Below are 16,432 nucleotides of genomic sequence, written 5' to 3'. Positions count from 1 at the left end.
TTCAGGCCCTCCCTGGAGTTTTTCTTAGAAGCTCCATCAGTTCTTTTCTCAATACTTATTGACAATGCCAGCAATCCTCAAGGTGTGGAATACATACCTAGGAAAGAAAGGATTCGAGATCCAAGCGGCACTCCTTGGGAGTGCTCCAGTGGGGCTGGAGAAGAACTGGAAAGACTTACCAAACCCAAGAGTGATACTGAATCAGATGAAGATACTTTCTAAGTGGTATCCAAATAGCTGGCAGCTCTCACAAACATTTTCACTATGTGTGATAACTATCTTTTCACTTTGATAAACCAAGAACATTTCTAAAGCATAAAACTCTTTGCATAGGACTTCCCTGGCGGCTCAGACGGTAAAGCGTCTGTCTACAGTGCGGGAGACCTGGGTTCGATCCCTGGGTTGGGAAGATCCTGTGGAGAAGGAAATGGCAATTGACTCCAGTACTATTGCCTGGAAAATCCCATGGACAGAGGATCCATGGGGTCGCAAAGAGTCGGACACGACTGAGCGACTTCACTTTCACTTTCACACACTTACAACATTTTTGGGGAGGAGAGGTGCACAGAGGTGAGATGAGCCTCCCATCTGCCCGGTACCAATCCTCACCCCCCTCCCAGATGTGCCCCCTTGACCGTTTGACTGGTGTTGTTCTGGGCGTTTTGGGGGTTCGTTTACCTGGCGTGCTTTCGGGCTAGACAGACATCTCTTCTCTTCATGCCCTGCCTCAGCCGTCTTTCTGTGTCGGACCGTCCAGATCGCCCCTCCCGCAGCCTCTGCGGAGCACTGCACAGGTGAGCGGTGTGTATTCAACCAGCTCCTGACTGATGGGCATTCGCCTTGTTTCCAGGTCTCTTACAGGCGACCCTGCCGTGGACGTCCTTGCATGCATACGGGCCCTTGTGCAGGGTTTACCCCCAAAGCAGGGATGCCAGGTCCATGCTGTGCACATCCTCATTGGAACGCCTTCTCCCAAAAAGGTCTCTCTCCCACTGGGGTTTACTTTGAATCCCCGGAAGGCACGTTCCCTTTGCACGTTGGCTGGTTTTGTTCAGTGGCTGGTTGACTGGCTGTCCTTCATTCACTGTCCTGAATGTCTGCCCTGGGCTGAACTCTCTCCTCCCCTGTGACGAAGGCTCAGTTCAGTTCAGTCACTCAGTTGTGTCCGACTCTTTGCCACCCCATGGACTGCAGCACGCCAGGCCTCCCTGTCCATCACCAACTCCTGAAGTTTACCCAAACTCATGTCCAACAAGTTGGTGATGCCATCCAACCAACTCATCCTCTGTCGTCCCCTTCTCCTCCTGCCTTCAATCTTTCCCAGCATCCCAGCATCAGGGTCTTTTCAAATGAGTCAGCTCTTCACATCAGGTGGCCAGAGTATTGGAGTTTCAGCTTCAGCATCAGTCCCTCCAATGAATATTCGGGACCGATTTCCTTTAGGATGGACCGGTCTGGTGATGAAGGCTACCGCTGCCCCTTCTCAGGGACCTCACAGTGGGGCCATCGCAGGACCACAGGACCACAGGGCCGCCTCCTGCCATCCAGCGCAGGCTGTGGCGAGAGCTGGGGCCGCACGCAGGGGGCACAGGCCCGCCCTCGTGTGCACTGGGTCTCCTGTTCTCCTGGGGCTTCACTAAGAGAAGGGATCTCCGGGGGGCACCACCGTGACTTGGCATTGTAACTGAAGGGAGGGAAGCAACTTGGAAATCCAGCATTTTCAGTGCTGCTAATGCTGGGTGATGCTCACAGCTTCCCAGGAGAGGTGGGAGGCCCGGGTGATGGAGCCACTGCTGGGCGGGCTGTGCTGGCACTGGTCCCGTTGTGGGCGTCAGTCTCTAGTCCTGGGTCCTGAGGACTCCAGTGACAAGGCCAGGAACTCCAGGCTCTTCCCAGGGACCCGCCAGCAACAGACGTGCAGGTCCGTGCGCCAGGGCTCTGCCCGGGTGGCACGGAGAGTCGAGAAGGCCTGGGCCTTCCCCTGGCCGCCGTGCAGCAGGCCTCCTCCGGCGTCGCTGGGCGAAGGAAGCCCGCGCGGCAGGACAGGCCGGCCTCAGGGATGGGTCCTGCTGCTCCCCCACAGGACGCCATCCGCGAGTCTGGTCCACAGCCGGGGCGGGCCTGTAACTCGCCTGTGCACTGCCCACCTCCCTCCTTAGCACGGCTCCCCGGATGCCAGGCCTGGGCGAGGCCATGGGTGCAGAGGGTCCCATCTCTGAACGTGTGCACAGGGTGGGCGTCGCCTCCCCACTGTGGCCAGTCTCTGGCAACGCTGTGTCTATAGGCAGAGCGGTGTCTGTTCCAGCTGACATTTCACCATAAAAGCTCCCAACGCTCTGTCAGAAGCTTCTCAGAGCTCTTGACTTTTCGGCCAAGAGGGGAGAGCCGCAGGCTGGGAGATGGCACGGAGCGGATTGCTTTCCAGTCCTAGCTCGGGCACGCTATGCCGGGCCCTTCTCAATGGTGGGGGCTGGACTGCAAGTCCTCTGAGGTCCATCCGACTCCCTGGAGGACCTGAAACACTGCGCAGACTTGTGAGCCCCAGGGAGGCCCTTCTCAAGGACCCTGAGCCAGGGTGCAGCTTGCCTCTGCTTGAGGAGGAGTTTGCAGGGACTAAGACACTCATCACACGGGACTCTGGCCCAGAGGGAGAGTGAGGCCACCAGGGCAGGGAAGGGGCAAGTGAAGGATTAGTGTCTGAAACCTTCAAGAGGTGTGTCAACTGACTCTTTAAGATGCTGGCCCGCCTTCCTCATTCACTCACTCATTCATCCGTTTGTCCCTTCAACATTCACAGTCTTGCTCCATCCGTCCTTTCTGTCATCTCCCCTCAGCCATCGGTCCTTCCGTCCCTTCTTCCTTCCACCCACTCCCCCCCCCCCCACCATCCATCCACCCACCCACCCACCATCCTTCCATCCACCCATCCACCCATCCACCTGTCCTTCCGTCCATCCACCCACCCACCCGCCCATCATCCATCCTTCCATCCGTCCATCCACCCACCCCCCCACCCCCCCATCCACCTGTCCTTCCACCCACCCATCCACCCACCCCCCCATCCACCATCCTTCCATCCACCTGTCCACCTGTCCTTCCGTCCATCCACCCACCCACCATCCACCCACCCACCCATCCACCATCCTTCCATCCCTCCATCTCTGTGCTCTTCCATTCACTTCATCCCCGTCCCATATATCCATTCTTCAGGGAGGATTTACGACGTGGTACCTTGAACAGACATAGTGAAGAGGAGAGGGCTGTGTCTCTGGAATCTTCCTCCACTGATGCTCAGGCCGGTATTTTAATGTGGAAAACAAGAGGCGAGGCATCCTCTGGCCCGTCACCCTTCTGTTAGCCTGGGGTTTTGCGCCTCTCCCCAGCCCCTCGGTTCAGAGGTTGAGGATCTTCTCTCCACCAGCGTTCTCCATGAGGTCCTGGACCTCTAGAATGAGCAGGTCCTGTCTGCCCTGGAGTGACCTTGATCTCCTGGGCTCTGCTCTGGGCTCTTTGCTAGTCACTGCCTGGAAGGAGAGTGAGCTTGTCAGAGGTTTCTCTGGAGGTGTCTCAGGGAGCACCCTGCCCCATCTCCTCCTCGTGGTGTCTGGGGATGAGGGCATTTTGTGGCCAGCTCAAGTCCTCATCTGCAGAGGCAGGCGCCTCCTCGGTGAGCCATCTGGGTGACTGAGGGGGTGGAGGCTGTGGGTGGAGAGCCCAGGCTGTGTGGGCACTGGGGGTGCTTGGGGCCCAGCTGGGCTTCCCAAGCTGGGTGCAGGTGAACGAATGTCTCCCCCAGCCTTGCCCAGACTCCTGCGGCCATCGCCCAGTGTGGCCTCCCCATGGACTGTCCCTTCCCTGTCACCGTTTCCGGGTGGAAGCCACGTTGCCCAGGGCCATCAAGGTCACGTCCACGATGCTCCAAATCCTGGAGCCCTGTGTCACCCCAGGGATGCAGGGATGGCTGAGTTGGGTCTACACGGATGGTGGCAGGCAGTGGCACAGTCTCCTTTGGTGAAAATCCCTTGGAATCCCTGCTGGTGGGTCCTCAGCCCTTCTTCAGAAATAGGAAAATGGACCGGAGGCAGGTGACAAGCACAACCGCTGCCAAGCCCCGCGGGCTGAGCTGGGCTCATTGGTGGCCTTTCCTCGTCCCCATGAGGCGACAGAGACTGACAGGTGATCAGAGATGGTGCGAGGCAGGCGGGGGTGAGCCGGGCGCAGGGGACCCCCGCCGGGCAGGCCCCTCGTGTCCACTCCCCCGGAGACCCCAGTGCAGGGCTCGCGTCCAGCCCTTCCTGCTTCCAGTCCTCCCCGTCGTCTCTGCTGAGCCTGAGAGGTGGCCAGGTGGGCCCAGGTCTGAGCAGGACAGCGACCTGCCACCCCTGGAGATGCTGCTGCCTGGCTGGGGTGAAGGTGGGCCTGGGGCCAGGCCGAGGCATGGGAGGTTGTAGCCTGCAGACCCAGGGATGAGCGGGAAGGGAGGTGTGGGAGGTCCAGAGCCCATGGCCTCTCCCAGGTTCCCCGCGCCGGGCCCAGGCCTCTGCCCTGTGATGTCCCGGGTGAGCAGCTGCTGGAGGCCATCTGGGAGGCGAAGGCTGCCAGCATCCTGCCAGCCCTGTCCCTGGCCCTGCCCTCTGCTTTGTTCCCAGGGTTGGGTCATTGAAGAAGTATTTCGGTCGGAGCCTCTGAAGCGGCCTGCTTGTTTTCCAGCATGCTGTGCTGACCTCCCCGATGGGGCTGCGTGCTCTGTGCTGGGGCCTCGCGGGGAGGGCTGGGGGGCACTCGCCCGGGATGAGGGGCCCCTGCGTGCCACCCACCCCCTCCCCGCTTGGGAGAGCTGTGGCTCTTTTTGCTTCTGGAAGTGGAAGCTGGGAGGTAGCAGGGACGGCGGGAAGGGCAGATGTGTCTCCTGGGTGACCTGCCAGGAGCCCTGCAGACTCAGAGCAGGTGCTCCCTTCAGCGGCAGTTCCTGTGAGAGTCAGCCGGGTGCCAGGGCCCCACTGGGACCCGCCAGGCTGGGCCCTGCCCGCCTGAGGCCTGGGGCCCAGGAAGCAGACCTTACTCAAGGAATTAGATGTCTTTACACTTAGGGATGTGAGAGCTGGACCATAAAGAAAGCTGAGCACCAATGAATGGATGCTTTTGAACTGTGGTGTTGGAGAAGACTCTTGAGAGTCCCTTGGATTGCAAGGAGATCCAACCAGATCCATCCTAAAGGAAATCAACCCTGAATATTCATTGGAAGGATTGATGCTGAAGCTGAGGCTCCAATACTTTGGCCACCTGATGTGAAGAGCTGACTCATTGGAAAAGACCCTGATGCTGGGAAAGATTGAAGGCGGGAGAAGGGGACGACAGAGGATGAGATGGTTGGATGGCATCACCGACTCGAAGCACATGAGTTTGAGCGAGCTCCGGGTGATAGTGAAGGACAGGGAGCCTGCTCCTATGCTATGCTGTGCTATGCTCAGTCGGTTCAGTCATGTCCAACTCTTGTGACCCCATGGACTGTAGCCCACCAGGCTCCTCTGTCCATGGGATTCTCCGGACAAGAATACTGGGGTGGGCTGCCATTTCCTTCTCCAGGGGATCTTCCTGACCAGGGATCAAACCTGGGTCTCTTACACCTCCTGCATTGGCAGGCAGCTGACTTTTAGGGTTGATTGTGGAAGTGCCTTTTGGGGGAAGCAGAGGGGTCATCTTCGTGTCTCCATTGGTGGAGACATTGCCATTGCTGAAATGTTTGACTCCTTAGTGGGCCAGTTGCAAAATTTGTCTTCAGGACATCTACCTCCTGATTTCTGCCATTCACACACAGATTGCTTGTTCATCCATCCATCCGTCTGTCTGTCCATCCAACCATCTGTCCATCCATCTATCTACTCACTCATCCATCCATCCGTCCATCCATCTGTCCATCCATCCGTCCATCCATCCATCCATCCATCCACCCATCCATCCATCCGTCCATCCATCCATCTATCCACCTACCCATCCATCCATCTGTCCACCCACCCATCCATCCATCCGTCCATCCATCCATCCATCTGTCCATCCATCCATCTATTCACCCACCCATCCATCCATCTGTCCATCCATCCGTCCATCCATCCATCTATCCACCCACCCACCCATCCATCTGTCCATCCATCCGTCCGTCCATCCATCCATCTGTCCACCCATCCACCCATCCGTCCGTCCATCCTGTGCACGCACATACACACACACGCGTGTAGCTGATGTGTGGTGTGTGCAGCTGCACATCTGTATTTGAGCTCCTCCTTTGTGCACTGCTTTTCAGGGCTGTTACGAAGGCAATGGCACCCCACTCCAGTCCTCTTGCCTGGAAAATCCCCTGGATGGAGGAGCCTGGTGGGCTGCAGTCCATGGGGTTGCTGAGGGTTGGACACAACTGAGCAACTTCACTTTCATGCATTGGAGAAGGAAATGGCAACCCACTCCAGTGTTCTTGCCTGGAGAATCCCAGGGATGAGGGAGCCTGGTAGGCTGCCGTCTATGGGGTTGCACAGAGTTGGACACGACTGAAGTGACTTAGCAGCAGCAGCAGCATGCTGCCTTTCTGGCCTAGGGCAAGTGGAACTCAACTCTGTTTCCAAATTCTTTCTCAGGTTCCTCCTTTCTGCCTTAAAACTGACCTCTCCCGCTTCTATTCCTGGACAGCTCTGGGGCCAGAACGCCTGGCTGTGTGCGTGCGGGTCTCAGGCAGGCTCAGTGCACAAGCAGGAAGCGGGCGGGCTGTTGTAGAGGAGAGAGGCTGAGTGCGAGAATCGGGGGCTTGCACAGCCGCTAGCAGAGCTGGGGTGGGGGCGTCCCCAGGCCCCCGGTCACGGGCACGCCACCGGAGTGAGTGGAGCCCAGACGTCAGGAAGTCACTGTTGCCAGTGTCGGTGGTCCCCACCACCTGGCCCCAGGTCCTAGCACGCAGGCTCAGACTCTGAAAGAAGGTTTCTCACATTCCAGCTCCCCTCTGAGTGTGGAACGGAATCTGCATCCTGAGCCCTTCCCCCAGAGGGGTCTGGGAAATGTAGTTTTTAGCCCCCAGGCCCCACGGAGCAGGAGCACATCAGAAGCGCCCGCGTGAGCGACCACGGCCGGGGTGACGAGGAAGCCACCCGGCTCTGCCTCCCCAGGGTCGTGGAGCTGCCCCGTGGGCATCACTCCTGGTTCTCGGGCGTGGAGGGGTTCCCTGGTCAGGCCGCACAGCCAGTTCCTTTTCTGTCTTTCCTGACCCGTCGGACGCCTGGTGATGTCAGCCCCCGGGACGTTCTCTGCTCGGAGGCGGGAGCCGGGAGGAGGGCTCTTGGTGTGGAGCGCCCAGGTCCCTGGAACTGGGCTGGGCTCCTTGCTGCTGTTGCTTTCCTCGTTGGCCTCAAGAGAGGCAGAGGCCCCGAGATCATCTCCCCAGTGGGTGATGCTGGACTTGAGCCCACGCCCATCTGTCCCCAGAGGTGGCACCGCCTCCCAGCAGAACTCTCGCCCTGCTAAGGATGCTGAGGCTGCTGGGTAGAGAGGGGGCTTTGGCCTCAGTGGGGAGAAGAGTGCAGGGGGACGGTCCTACTGGAGTCTCTAGCGCCTTGCCACACCTTTGAGACAGTGAGAAAATGCTTGCTGAGCTCTGGCACAAGCCAGAGGGGCGGCTTTTTCAGCATGTCGCAACAGAGGTTCGCAAACACAGACCGGAAGGCCTCTGGAAAACCGTTTTCCCCCCCGGCTGTGAAAGAGGCAGGCTTGAGAGCCCGTGCATCTGGGAAGACCATCATCGTGGCTCTCGGGGTGTGAGTCCCGGCACCAGCCTGGGTCTGCGATGCCTCCTGGCCGCGGCCGACCTTGGAGCCGAGACTCAGAGATGAGCCAGGGCTCAGCTGCATCTCGGGGCAGGTGAGCCAGAGACTGGCACGGCTGTGTCTTCCCGCGGGCCGAGGCCAGGCTGGGGCTGTGCCAGGCACCCACGCCTGGCCAGCCTGGCTCTGCATCTGGGGTCAAGTGGACAGATGCTGGGGAGCCCCGTGGGGGGCCGACCCTATGTGTGGGGTAGACGCCAGGGTAGGCACACTCTTCACGGCGGACGCCCACCTGGACCAGGGTGTCTTGGGTCCCCACCATGTCCCTCCCTCTGCAGGGGTGGAGAATCTCATCTCCCCATTTTCTGGTCCCCTGATTAAAGGGACAGAGGTCTGTGGCAAAGCTGAGCTGTAGAAATGACACCACAGGGACAGGGTCCGTCAGATCTGCGGGATCGGGGTAGCACGGTGCCTTGCAGGGCACGGTGGACGGGTTGGGGTGGCGTCCTTAGTGATGGGAACCTCCCCAGCCTGCCACCTCCCCCGACCCCCGGTCCCTCACAGGGGGTGGTCTGCAGGGCATCGTCTGCACCTGCCTCTGGGCACTGTCTAGCACACCTGCCCTGAATGCCCTGCCCGCTCCCGCTCCCCTTGTAGGCTCCGTCTGGGCGGTTCTCTTGTTAGGGACTTGCCCGGACCAGCAGCGAGGCTGCCTGGAGCCCCCGCCGCCGTCCCCGATGGCTGTGCTGGGCTCCACACGTAGCAGCTAGCTGCAGGACGGCTCAGAACTCGGTGGGGGAGAAACCAGCCTTGATGGTCCCTTCTCCCCTCCACAGCTTCCACCCCAGTTAAAAAGGGGAAACTTGCCTCTTGAGCGAGTCTCAGGCATGTAAGGACCCTCTGGGGAGGAGAGCCAGTGAGCTGGGGAGGCCCAGAGACCTCAGGGGCATGTTTGTGTCAGCCCCGCTGTTACACCCAGAAGTGAGTGTGGCCTTTTAGCAGCAAGTGTCAGCATCCAACCCAGACTGGCACACACGTGATGTTTGTGTAGACAAGTCTTCTTCAGGTACAGCTTGATCCAGGAGCCCGAACTGCACAGCAGAAATCTGTCCACATCCGTAGGCAGGCCCTCCTCCCACGCCCAGGGGAAGGCCATCTGGGGCTGCAGGCTCATCACCCAAGTGTGAAGCCCGCAGAGCGGAGAGGAAGAGGCCCCAGTATAGACTCCTCGGCCTGGCCCAGTCACACCCGGGACAGGGTGGTGCTGCGCTCTGATTGGCCAGGGAGACCCAGGTGTCCAGGAGGAGGGGGCGTGGCAGCCCCGCCCACACCCACACGGACAGGCGGCTGCTGGACACCAGGTTCCCCAGAAGCCCAGGGCGGTGCCCTGGCCGCACACGCCGTGACCTTCGCGCTGACTCTGAATTTGAGTTCACTTCCTCCGCCTGGACTCCCAGGGCCTCTTGTCTGTAGTAACACGAGTTGCACTGTCCATTCAAGGCCTTGTGTAGGGCGGGGGCCGTGTGGATCCCAAGCCTGTGGCCCTCGCCACCTGGAGGTCTGGGGTCTTTGTGAGGTGGGTTGCAGTGCGCAGGCGCGGAGCCATCCTTTGCATCTGCGGGGGACGGTCGAGCTCACCAGGAGCGTCTCCACCGTCCTAGGGGCCGCTCAGTCCTGTGCAGCAGGGGAGGGAGGTCGCGAACTTTCCGGAAGGGGTGCAGGGGCCCGCCCTCCGTTGCTCTTATTTGGGTGCTGTCTCGCCCTGTAGGCGTGGGTCTTCTGGGAGCAAATGGAGACTGACTGTTTGTGCAAAAGGTTATGGGAAAAGTGCACTTCAGTCGGGCAAAGACGGGGCATGAGATGAGCCAGGAGCCTTCCCGCTGTCCTCAGCCGCACCCGGGGGCGGGGCCCGCCGTCGGCAGTTGCGTAAGGGACGTCACGGGCCGTCAATCACTCCCATTTCGTAAGACCACCCTGGGTAAAGCCGCTTGCATCAGCCGTGGGAGCTAACGCCGCCTTTCAGCTTCTGTTTGGGGTGGGTTTCTTGTGACGCTAGTGAGAAGAGGGGTCTGGGAGCCCGGGGCTGGTGCGGTACTTGGGGGGAAAAAGAGCAACGTGAGTGCCGCCGAGTAAGAGAGGGTTCACACCTGGCGGTGGCTGCCTGCAGGGACCAGGGTGGGAGCTGGCCACGTGCATTTCCGCAAAGTGGGGTGTCCTGCCCCCGAGAGCACCTGATTCTGAGCTGATCCCTCAGCCTCTTCTGAGGGTCAGAGGTGGTCCTGGAGCGGGCGGAAGGAGGGGCTGAGGGTTGGTTTCCAGCTCATCTGCACGCCCGGGTGCGCCCTTCCTGCCCGTGGCTAACTCGTCACCTCGCCTTTGTCCTTTCAGCTCAGCCAGCAGATCTCCTGAAGGTTCTCGATTTTCACAACCTGCCTGATGGAATAACCAAGACCACAGGCTTCTGTGCAGCACGGCGATCTTCCAAAGGCCCGGATGTCGCCTACAGGGTCACGAAAGATGCCCAGCTCAGCGCGCCCACCAAGCAGCTGTACCCTGGTAAGAGACGGCATGTATGCCTGGTGGGGGTGTGGCTCCGCTTCTCGCCCCTAGCCAGGCAGCAGATCCGGGAGCTCGCAACGCAACCGGAGTGGCGGGGAGGCGGGGAGGGACGCCTGACGGAGGGAGAAGCGTGCTTGGTTTTCCAGGAAGGAGCCCGATTTGACGTCAGGATAGTGAAAGCGCACGTCTAGCTGCGGTCGCCGTCCACACCCAAAGGTGGGAGCGGGGCCGCGTCTGTTTGCACTGCGTCTCCAAGCAGGTGTCTCTCCAGCAGGGGGCGGGAGGCCGGGACTCCAAAGGCAACACGGAGAAGCGCGGTTCCCAGGTGCGGGGTTAAGAAACCTAGGGTCACGGGAAAGGAAACACTTCCAGACTGAAGCTTAATTGGGGGTGAGGACATTAAGAGGCACACGCATCAAACATCAGAGCTCCCAGCAAGAGAGTGCAGGCTTTTAATGAGAATCGATTGCCAAGCGTCACATCGCTGCTTCTAATTACGAGCCCGGAGCCGGAGCGATGGTTGCTGGTAGGCAGCCCCCCGCTGGCCTCGGGGCCGTCTGGACTGGCTGACCAGGCCCGTGACTGATAACCTCTCCCCCCACTTCAGTGGAGCTCTTCCTCCCGGTTGAGATCAGAGACGGCCCTGGGACGCCGGGCGGATGCGCTCAGCCCGGAGATGGCCGTAATCCTCAGAAGCATGAGCTAGCCTTTCCGGCAACGGCCTGCCTTGCTCGCTGACCCTCCAGTCTGGCATCCTTAGGCCGGCAGTGGGGTCTGTCAGCCGCGTGCCCACAGGGTTCCAGAAGGATGTGCCCTTTCTGGGCTGCGTGCGCTTCCTCTGGCCCTTTCACTCTTCACCCTCTGCTTCACGCCGGTGTTTCCTCAGCCTCTCTTTAAATCCACAGGGACTCTTAAGAGTTTCTCTCTGCGAGAGAGGCTGAGTCTGCTCTTTCTAGAAATGGCATTCGGGCCGGTGAGCTCCTTCAGGGGCCACAAGGCCCTTCACTGTGTCTTATGGAGCCCCCCTGGACCACCTTGGGGTGCCAGACGCCCCCCACTCTAGAGTGTCTGGCCATCACTGCAGACGGGGCTCCCCAGGGCCCTACGGGTCACTCGCCACAAAGAAGCTCAGGGATGTCACTGTGTTTCACGCCCAGAGAGTCTTTCTTATCCCTTGGGGCCAGTGTGTTCTGAATCACCCAGAGGCTGCCTGCTGTCCTGCCCCGAGCCCCCAGTTTAGAGCTCCTCTGCCGGGGGGCTGAGGGGCTGGGGCGAGGGTGTCTTGGGAGCGCTGCTGGCCCTGCACCCTCGTGCCCGGGCTTGGGGACGGACGTCCACTGCGCGGCGTGTGCGTGGCGTGGTCATCTCACGCGGTGTCCTGCCCCGAGGCCATCTGTAGTCGCTTTGCTGGCAGGTAGTTTAATCTGACCCCTGCCGCCCAATTCAGGGTCACAGCCAGCTCACCGGGGTTGGTGTCCTTTATCCAAGCCCCCCCCCCCCCCATGTTATCTTGTGGCGAGTGACGTCAGAGGGTCTCAGGATACGGGCCGGTTACTGGAGATCCGGTATGAACTCCGGAACAGCAGACAGGGAATTTCTTTTAAGCCCACATTTTCCCCGGGCTCTCCAATTAGCCTCTTCATTAGATGCTGAAAGAGTTTAAAGGGCTATTACAGGGCCTCTGAGCCATAATTCGCTCAAGGAGTCGAATGGGTCCATATGTAACGATTGCCTCCTTAACGCCAGGTGGAACTGGCCGCTCCTCCGGGATGGTTTAAGCGGACGTTTCCCGGGGTCTTTTCTGCAGTCCGGGGGTGATGACCACGCCCAGCCTCCCTGTCCTTTTTTCTCTCAGAGCCTCTCTCAGATGAGGCTCGGGGCCTCTGTGGAGCCCTGTCCCGCTTCCCCAGCCCCGACGCCCGTCACCCCCCAGAGCCGCCCACATCAGCCTTGCCCATCACCTGTCCTCCAGCGCTGTGCCCCCACCTTCGTCCAGGCCATCTCCCGGGACGTCGGGGGCCACAGGCCGGCTTCTTCAGAGGCCCAGCCCCCTTCCCAGTGGCGAAGAGCAGCAGCGTGGTGTTCTCTGCTCTTGCTGGCGAAGAGGGCGCTAGCATTCCTCCCTGATCTGAGAAGGATTTTCTGGTCTTGCTTGCAGCCTGTAGTCTGGGTTCTGAATTGGCAGGACCAAGAGTGTGACTGCGAGGTGGTGCTGGGTCTCCTGACCCCGTCTGGACGGAGCCACAGGGACTGAATCAGATCCAAGGGCGGTGGTCTGTGTGGGGAGTGGGTGCCACCAACCAACCAGAGAGGGCTGCCCAGTTTGCCGGGCGGCGGGCCGGGGGTTCCTGGGCCTTGTTGCCCCCACCACCTGTAGTGGGCGGCAGAGGGACATCCCGTCAAGGTAAAGCCGGCCTGAGACCCTGCTAGAAGCTGTCACGGGCCCGCCTGGAGTGCAGCAGGCAGGTGTGTCCCGGGGGGCTGTCTGGCCACTGGTGGGGCGCCCCTGTGTCCCCTGAGCCACTGGCCGGCTGCCTTTGCCCAGGTCTAGCTGCCCCCTCTGAAGACATCCAGACAGGGCAGCCTGCCCTTGATCGTGCCCGGGTGTGGGGACCGCTCCCCATTTCAGCCTCCCTCTGGCCACCTCGGGGACCCCGAGACTCTCTCCCTGCCTGGGATCTGAGCGGGGGGGCCGGGCATAATGACGTCCCCTCCGCCACCGCCGCCGTCATGACGGGCTGGGGCTCCAGAATCAGCCTGTGTCCACCAGAATGTGAGACTGTTGGCCCAGCCACTGTCGGCCCAGTAGGGTTCGGTTTAATGGCACGTGCATTTATTGAGCGCCCATGGTCTACCCAGACTGCTGCAGTGCCTTTGGGTGTCAGCCCGAGTGAACAGGAGATGGTCTAAGGGAGTCAGGGGCCCCTCACCAAGACTGCTGCTCAGTTTCGGCTCTTCCCTGAGGATAAAACGTGAAGTGCTGGGCAGAAGGCGAGCTTCTCCCTGACGCAGATCACGAAGCAGGCCAGCGTCCTGCTCACGCGGAGATGAGAATGGACCGTCTCTGAAGTGACAATACACCCATTGTTATTTTGCCAGGAGAGGGATGAATGTTAGATGTAGTTCATCCTTTCCGGTTATCTGAGCTGAGAACACGTGTTATGGAAGTGATTTCAGCATTGTTAGCCAGCATCTTAATGAGCTGGTAGTGCAGGCGTCCGTGGTCCTGGGCTGCGTGGCCTGATGATGGAGGAGGCGTCCTCCTGTTTCCAGGCTTCTCTCTACCTGAGGCAGGAGGGTGATGTCAGTGGCGTGGGGTCACCACGGGGTGGACACAGGGCGACCTTTGAGATGAGAGCAGGGGTCACGGCGTCCGAGGGTGACTGTTGTCCGTCCTGGATGTGAGCAGGGACCTCTGAGATGCTTGGGGTCAGATGCTACCCCGGGCCTTTCAGTGTCCGCTCACGCTCGGGGACCAAAGGGCCTGCCGAGGTGCCGGCTGGGGTCTCGCCCGGGGCCTGCGTGCAGCCGCTGCACCCCCCCGCCCACGGCGGTTCTTGCAGGCCGGGGTTTCTGGCCCCGCAGCACGTCTCACATTTGGAGGACAGTGTGGGGAGACACTGGTGATGGTAGTGGCCTCCACAGAGCTCTTTTCAAACGGCTTCTCGTGCACCCAGGGCAGCCTGAGTCTGCGCCGTAATGAAGCCAGCCTTCCCCCAGGTGACTGTGCTGACCACAGCCCTCCCCTCGGACCTGGCGACCCTGGCTGGGTGTGGTGGTGCCCAGATGCTCCCTGCATACCTGCCCCTTCATCAGACCCTACCTGAAGCCTCTGCCTGCACTACCGGCCAAACCCACCCCCTCTCTGCCCGCCTGGGGGTGGGTGGGGCCACGGCTCTGAGCACAGCGAGCAGACCCCAACTGGCAGCTCCTCAACAAGGGGACCTGACCCTGGGCTGCGAGCCACACGCCTTCCTGCATCCGCACCTCAGTCCAAGCTTTGGCGCCCGTGGGATGGCCGTCTCCACCTGCCCTCCATCCCGGCCTTGAGAGCTCACTCAGCTCTGTTGGCCTTTGGGGTTTGGTTTCAGGGCCTGAAGCTGCCATGACCCTTCTTATCCTCCCCCTAGAGAGACCCCTCCACCCCGGGTCCTCCGGGGGCCGCGGGGGCGGGGATCTGCTTGGCAGCCCCCTTTCCCCCAGCAGGGCATTGGCCGGGCTCCCCCGCAGGGGCCCGAAGCAGAGGCCAGCTGCCCGGCTGTGCGGCAGAGGGCGCCCACGGACAGCTTCCTCACTGGACGTGGGCATGCCAGTCGCTCAGTCCCTTCTGACTCTGCAACACCCTGGACTGTAGCCCACCAGGCTCCTCCGTCCATGGGATTCTCCAGGAAACAATACTGGTTTGGGTTGCCATGCCCTCCTCCAGGGGATCTTCCTGACCCAAGGATTGAACCTGGGTCTCCCGAGTTGCAGGCAGATCCTTTGCATCTGAGCCACCAGGGAGGCCCTCCTCACTGATCCCAGCTCAGGCACCCGGGCCTTCTGGTTGACCTTGTGATAGTTCTAGAGGAGGGGTGGGTCAGTGAGGGGCCCTGTCCGTACCCAGGGCCGGGGCCGGCTCCAGCCCTCCACGGCGCGCTGGGTGGGAGGTGGTGTCAGCCTCAGGGCCTTGTCCTTCCCGGGCCGGAGTCCCTGCTGACACTTCACTGGGCCCACTCCGTGCCCTGGTTCTGAGACGCACGCTGACTTGCGCTGAGCCTTCCTGGCCCCGCCCCAGGCCCCGGCTCTCAGGGAACTGCAGAACAGGCAGAGAGAGCACCACTGATCCCACCGCCAGGACGGACGGGAGGAGGGGCCAGGTCCCTGTCCCGTCCGCGATGCAGGGTGTGAAGGGTGTGTGTGTGCAGGACTCTGGGGCCAGCAGGGCAGGGCCAGCCAGGGTCTGGCCTGTGCTGTAAGGAAATCTCCCCCCATCAACACACCAGGGCCGGGGTTCCGTCTTCTGATTTATTTTGCCTTTTCTCTGATTCACATGTCAGCCAGGAACTGTCTGCCATTCGAGCGGTAATCCCCAGCCTCCTGCCTTCCTTCCCCTCTTCTCTCTCCGCCCACCCTCCAAAGGGTGTGGAATGAGACACACTCTGCTAGGTTCAGCCTTAGGCCCTGCCGAGGGTCAGAGGTGGACCTGGAACAGCACCTGCCCAGAGGAAGCTCACGTTCTAGAAAGTTCTAAGGATTTAGACACAGATGCATTGAGGTTTGGGAAGTGAGAAGATAGGACTGAAGGCTCACAGTTGGAAGGAGCAGTCGGGCTTCTTTTTGGACTGGGCCTCAGAAGGGCTGGGTTTCGCCACGTGGGGCTCAGGAAGGGTTGCAGGAACGGTCTGATCCAGGGGCAGATGGGAAGCCAGTGTCTGTGTACCATCCCCAGCAGAGGCTTCCAGGTCCCTGAGCTGGTTTGTTTGCAGAGAGCTGCGGCTGGGCAGGGTTGAGGGCGTCCCAGCTGCCTCCTAACCGCTGTCCTCCGCTCCAGCATCTGCGTTTCCTGAGGACTTCTCCATCCTAACCACTGTGAAAGCCAAGAAAGGCAGCCAGGCCTTCCTGGTCTCCATCTATAACGAGCAGGGCATCCAGCAGATCGGCCTGGAGATGGGACGCTCCCCGGTCTTCCTCTACGAGGACCACACGGGGAAGCCGGGGCCAGAGGACTACCCCCTCTTCAGAGGCATCAACCTGTCGGATGGCAAGTAAGTGGCACCGCTCGGCAACCCCTCCCTCCCCTGCTGGTGGGTCGGGTGGGTCACCTAAAGCCCCCGGGAGCTAGGGACCTAGCAGCAGGATGTGATTTGGAGCAGGACGGAGTCAGCATGCCCGCAGGTCAGAGAGCGCATCGGGCTTGGAGTCCGGGACTGGTCTCCGTCTGGCCGCATCCTCTGTGGCTCTGGAGACCTTTCCTCTCCCTGGGTCTCCTTTAGTGAAGCGCACTAAACAGGATCAAACGCTAGCCTGTGAGTGTCTGCAGGGACACGGGAGACTGTGTAGGTACACCCAACCTCTTCCGGAGAGGATTC

General features: G+C 60.7%; 1 protein-coding gene across 3 annotated transcripts in view; it reads left to right on the top strand.

The window, feature by feature from the left end:
- The window catches only part of COL5A1 (collagen type V alpha 1 chain), a 139,719-nt gene that overhangs the window by 23,860 nt on the left and 99,427 nt on the right, over nt 1–16,432 (top strand). For all 3 annotated transcript variants that reach the window (XR_011255039.1, XM_069579805.1, XM_069579804.1), the window contains exons 2-3: nt 10,191–10,358; nt 15,895–16,108. Coding sequence is in view for 2 of the 3 variants with exons in the window: in XM_069579805.1 (XP_069435906.1) it covers nt 10,191–10,358; nt 15,895–16,108 (382 nt within the window). In the remaining variant the exon portion in view is untranslated. The remainder of the gene's footprint in view (nt 1–10,190; nt 10,359–15,894; nt 16,109–16,432) is intronic.

This window comes from Ovis canadensis, chromosome 3, assembly GCF_042477335.2.
Source record: "Ovis canadensis isolate MfBH-ARS-UI-01 breed Bighorn chromosome 3, ARS-UI_OviCan_v2, whole genome shotgun sequence".
Classification (NCBI taxonomy): domain Eukaryota; kingdom Metazoa; phylum Chordata; class Mammalia; order Artiodactyla; family Bovidae; genus Ovis; species Ovis canadensis.
The sequence above is the reverse complement of the archived record's forward strand: the minus strand, read 5'-3'. Positions and strand labels throughout refer to the sequence as shown.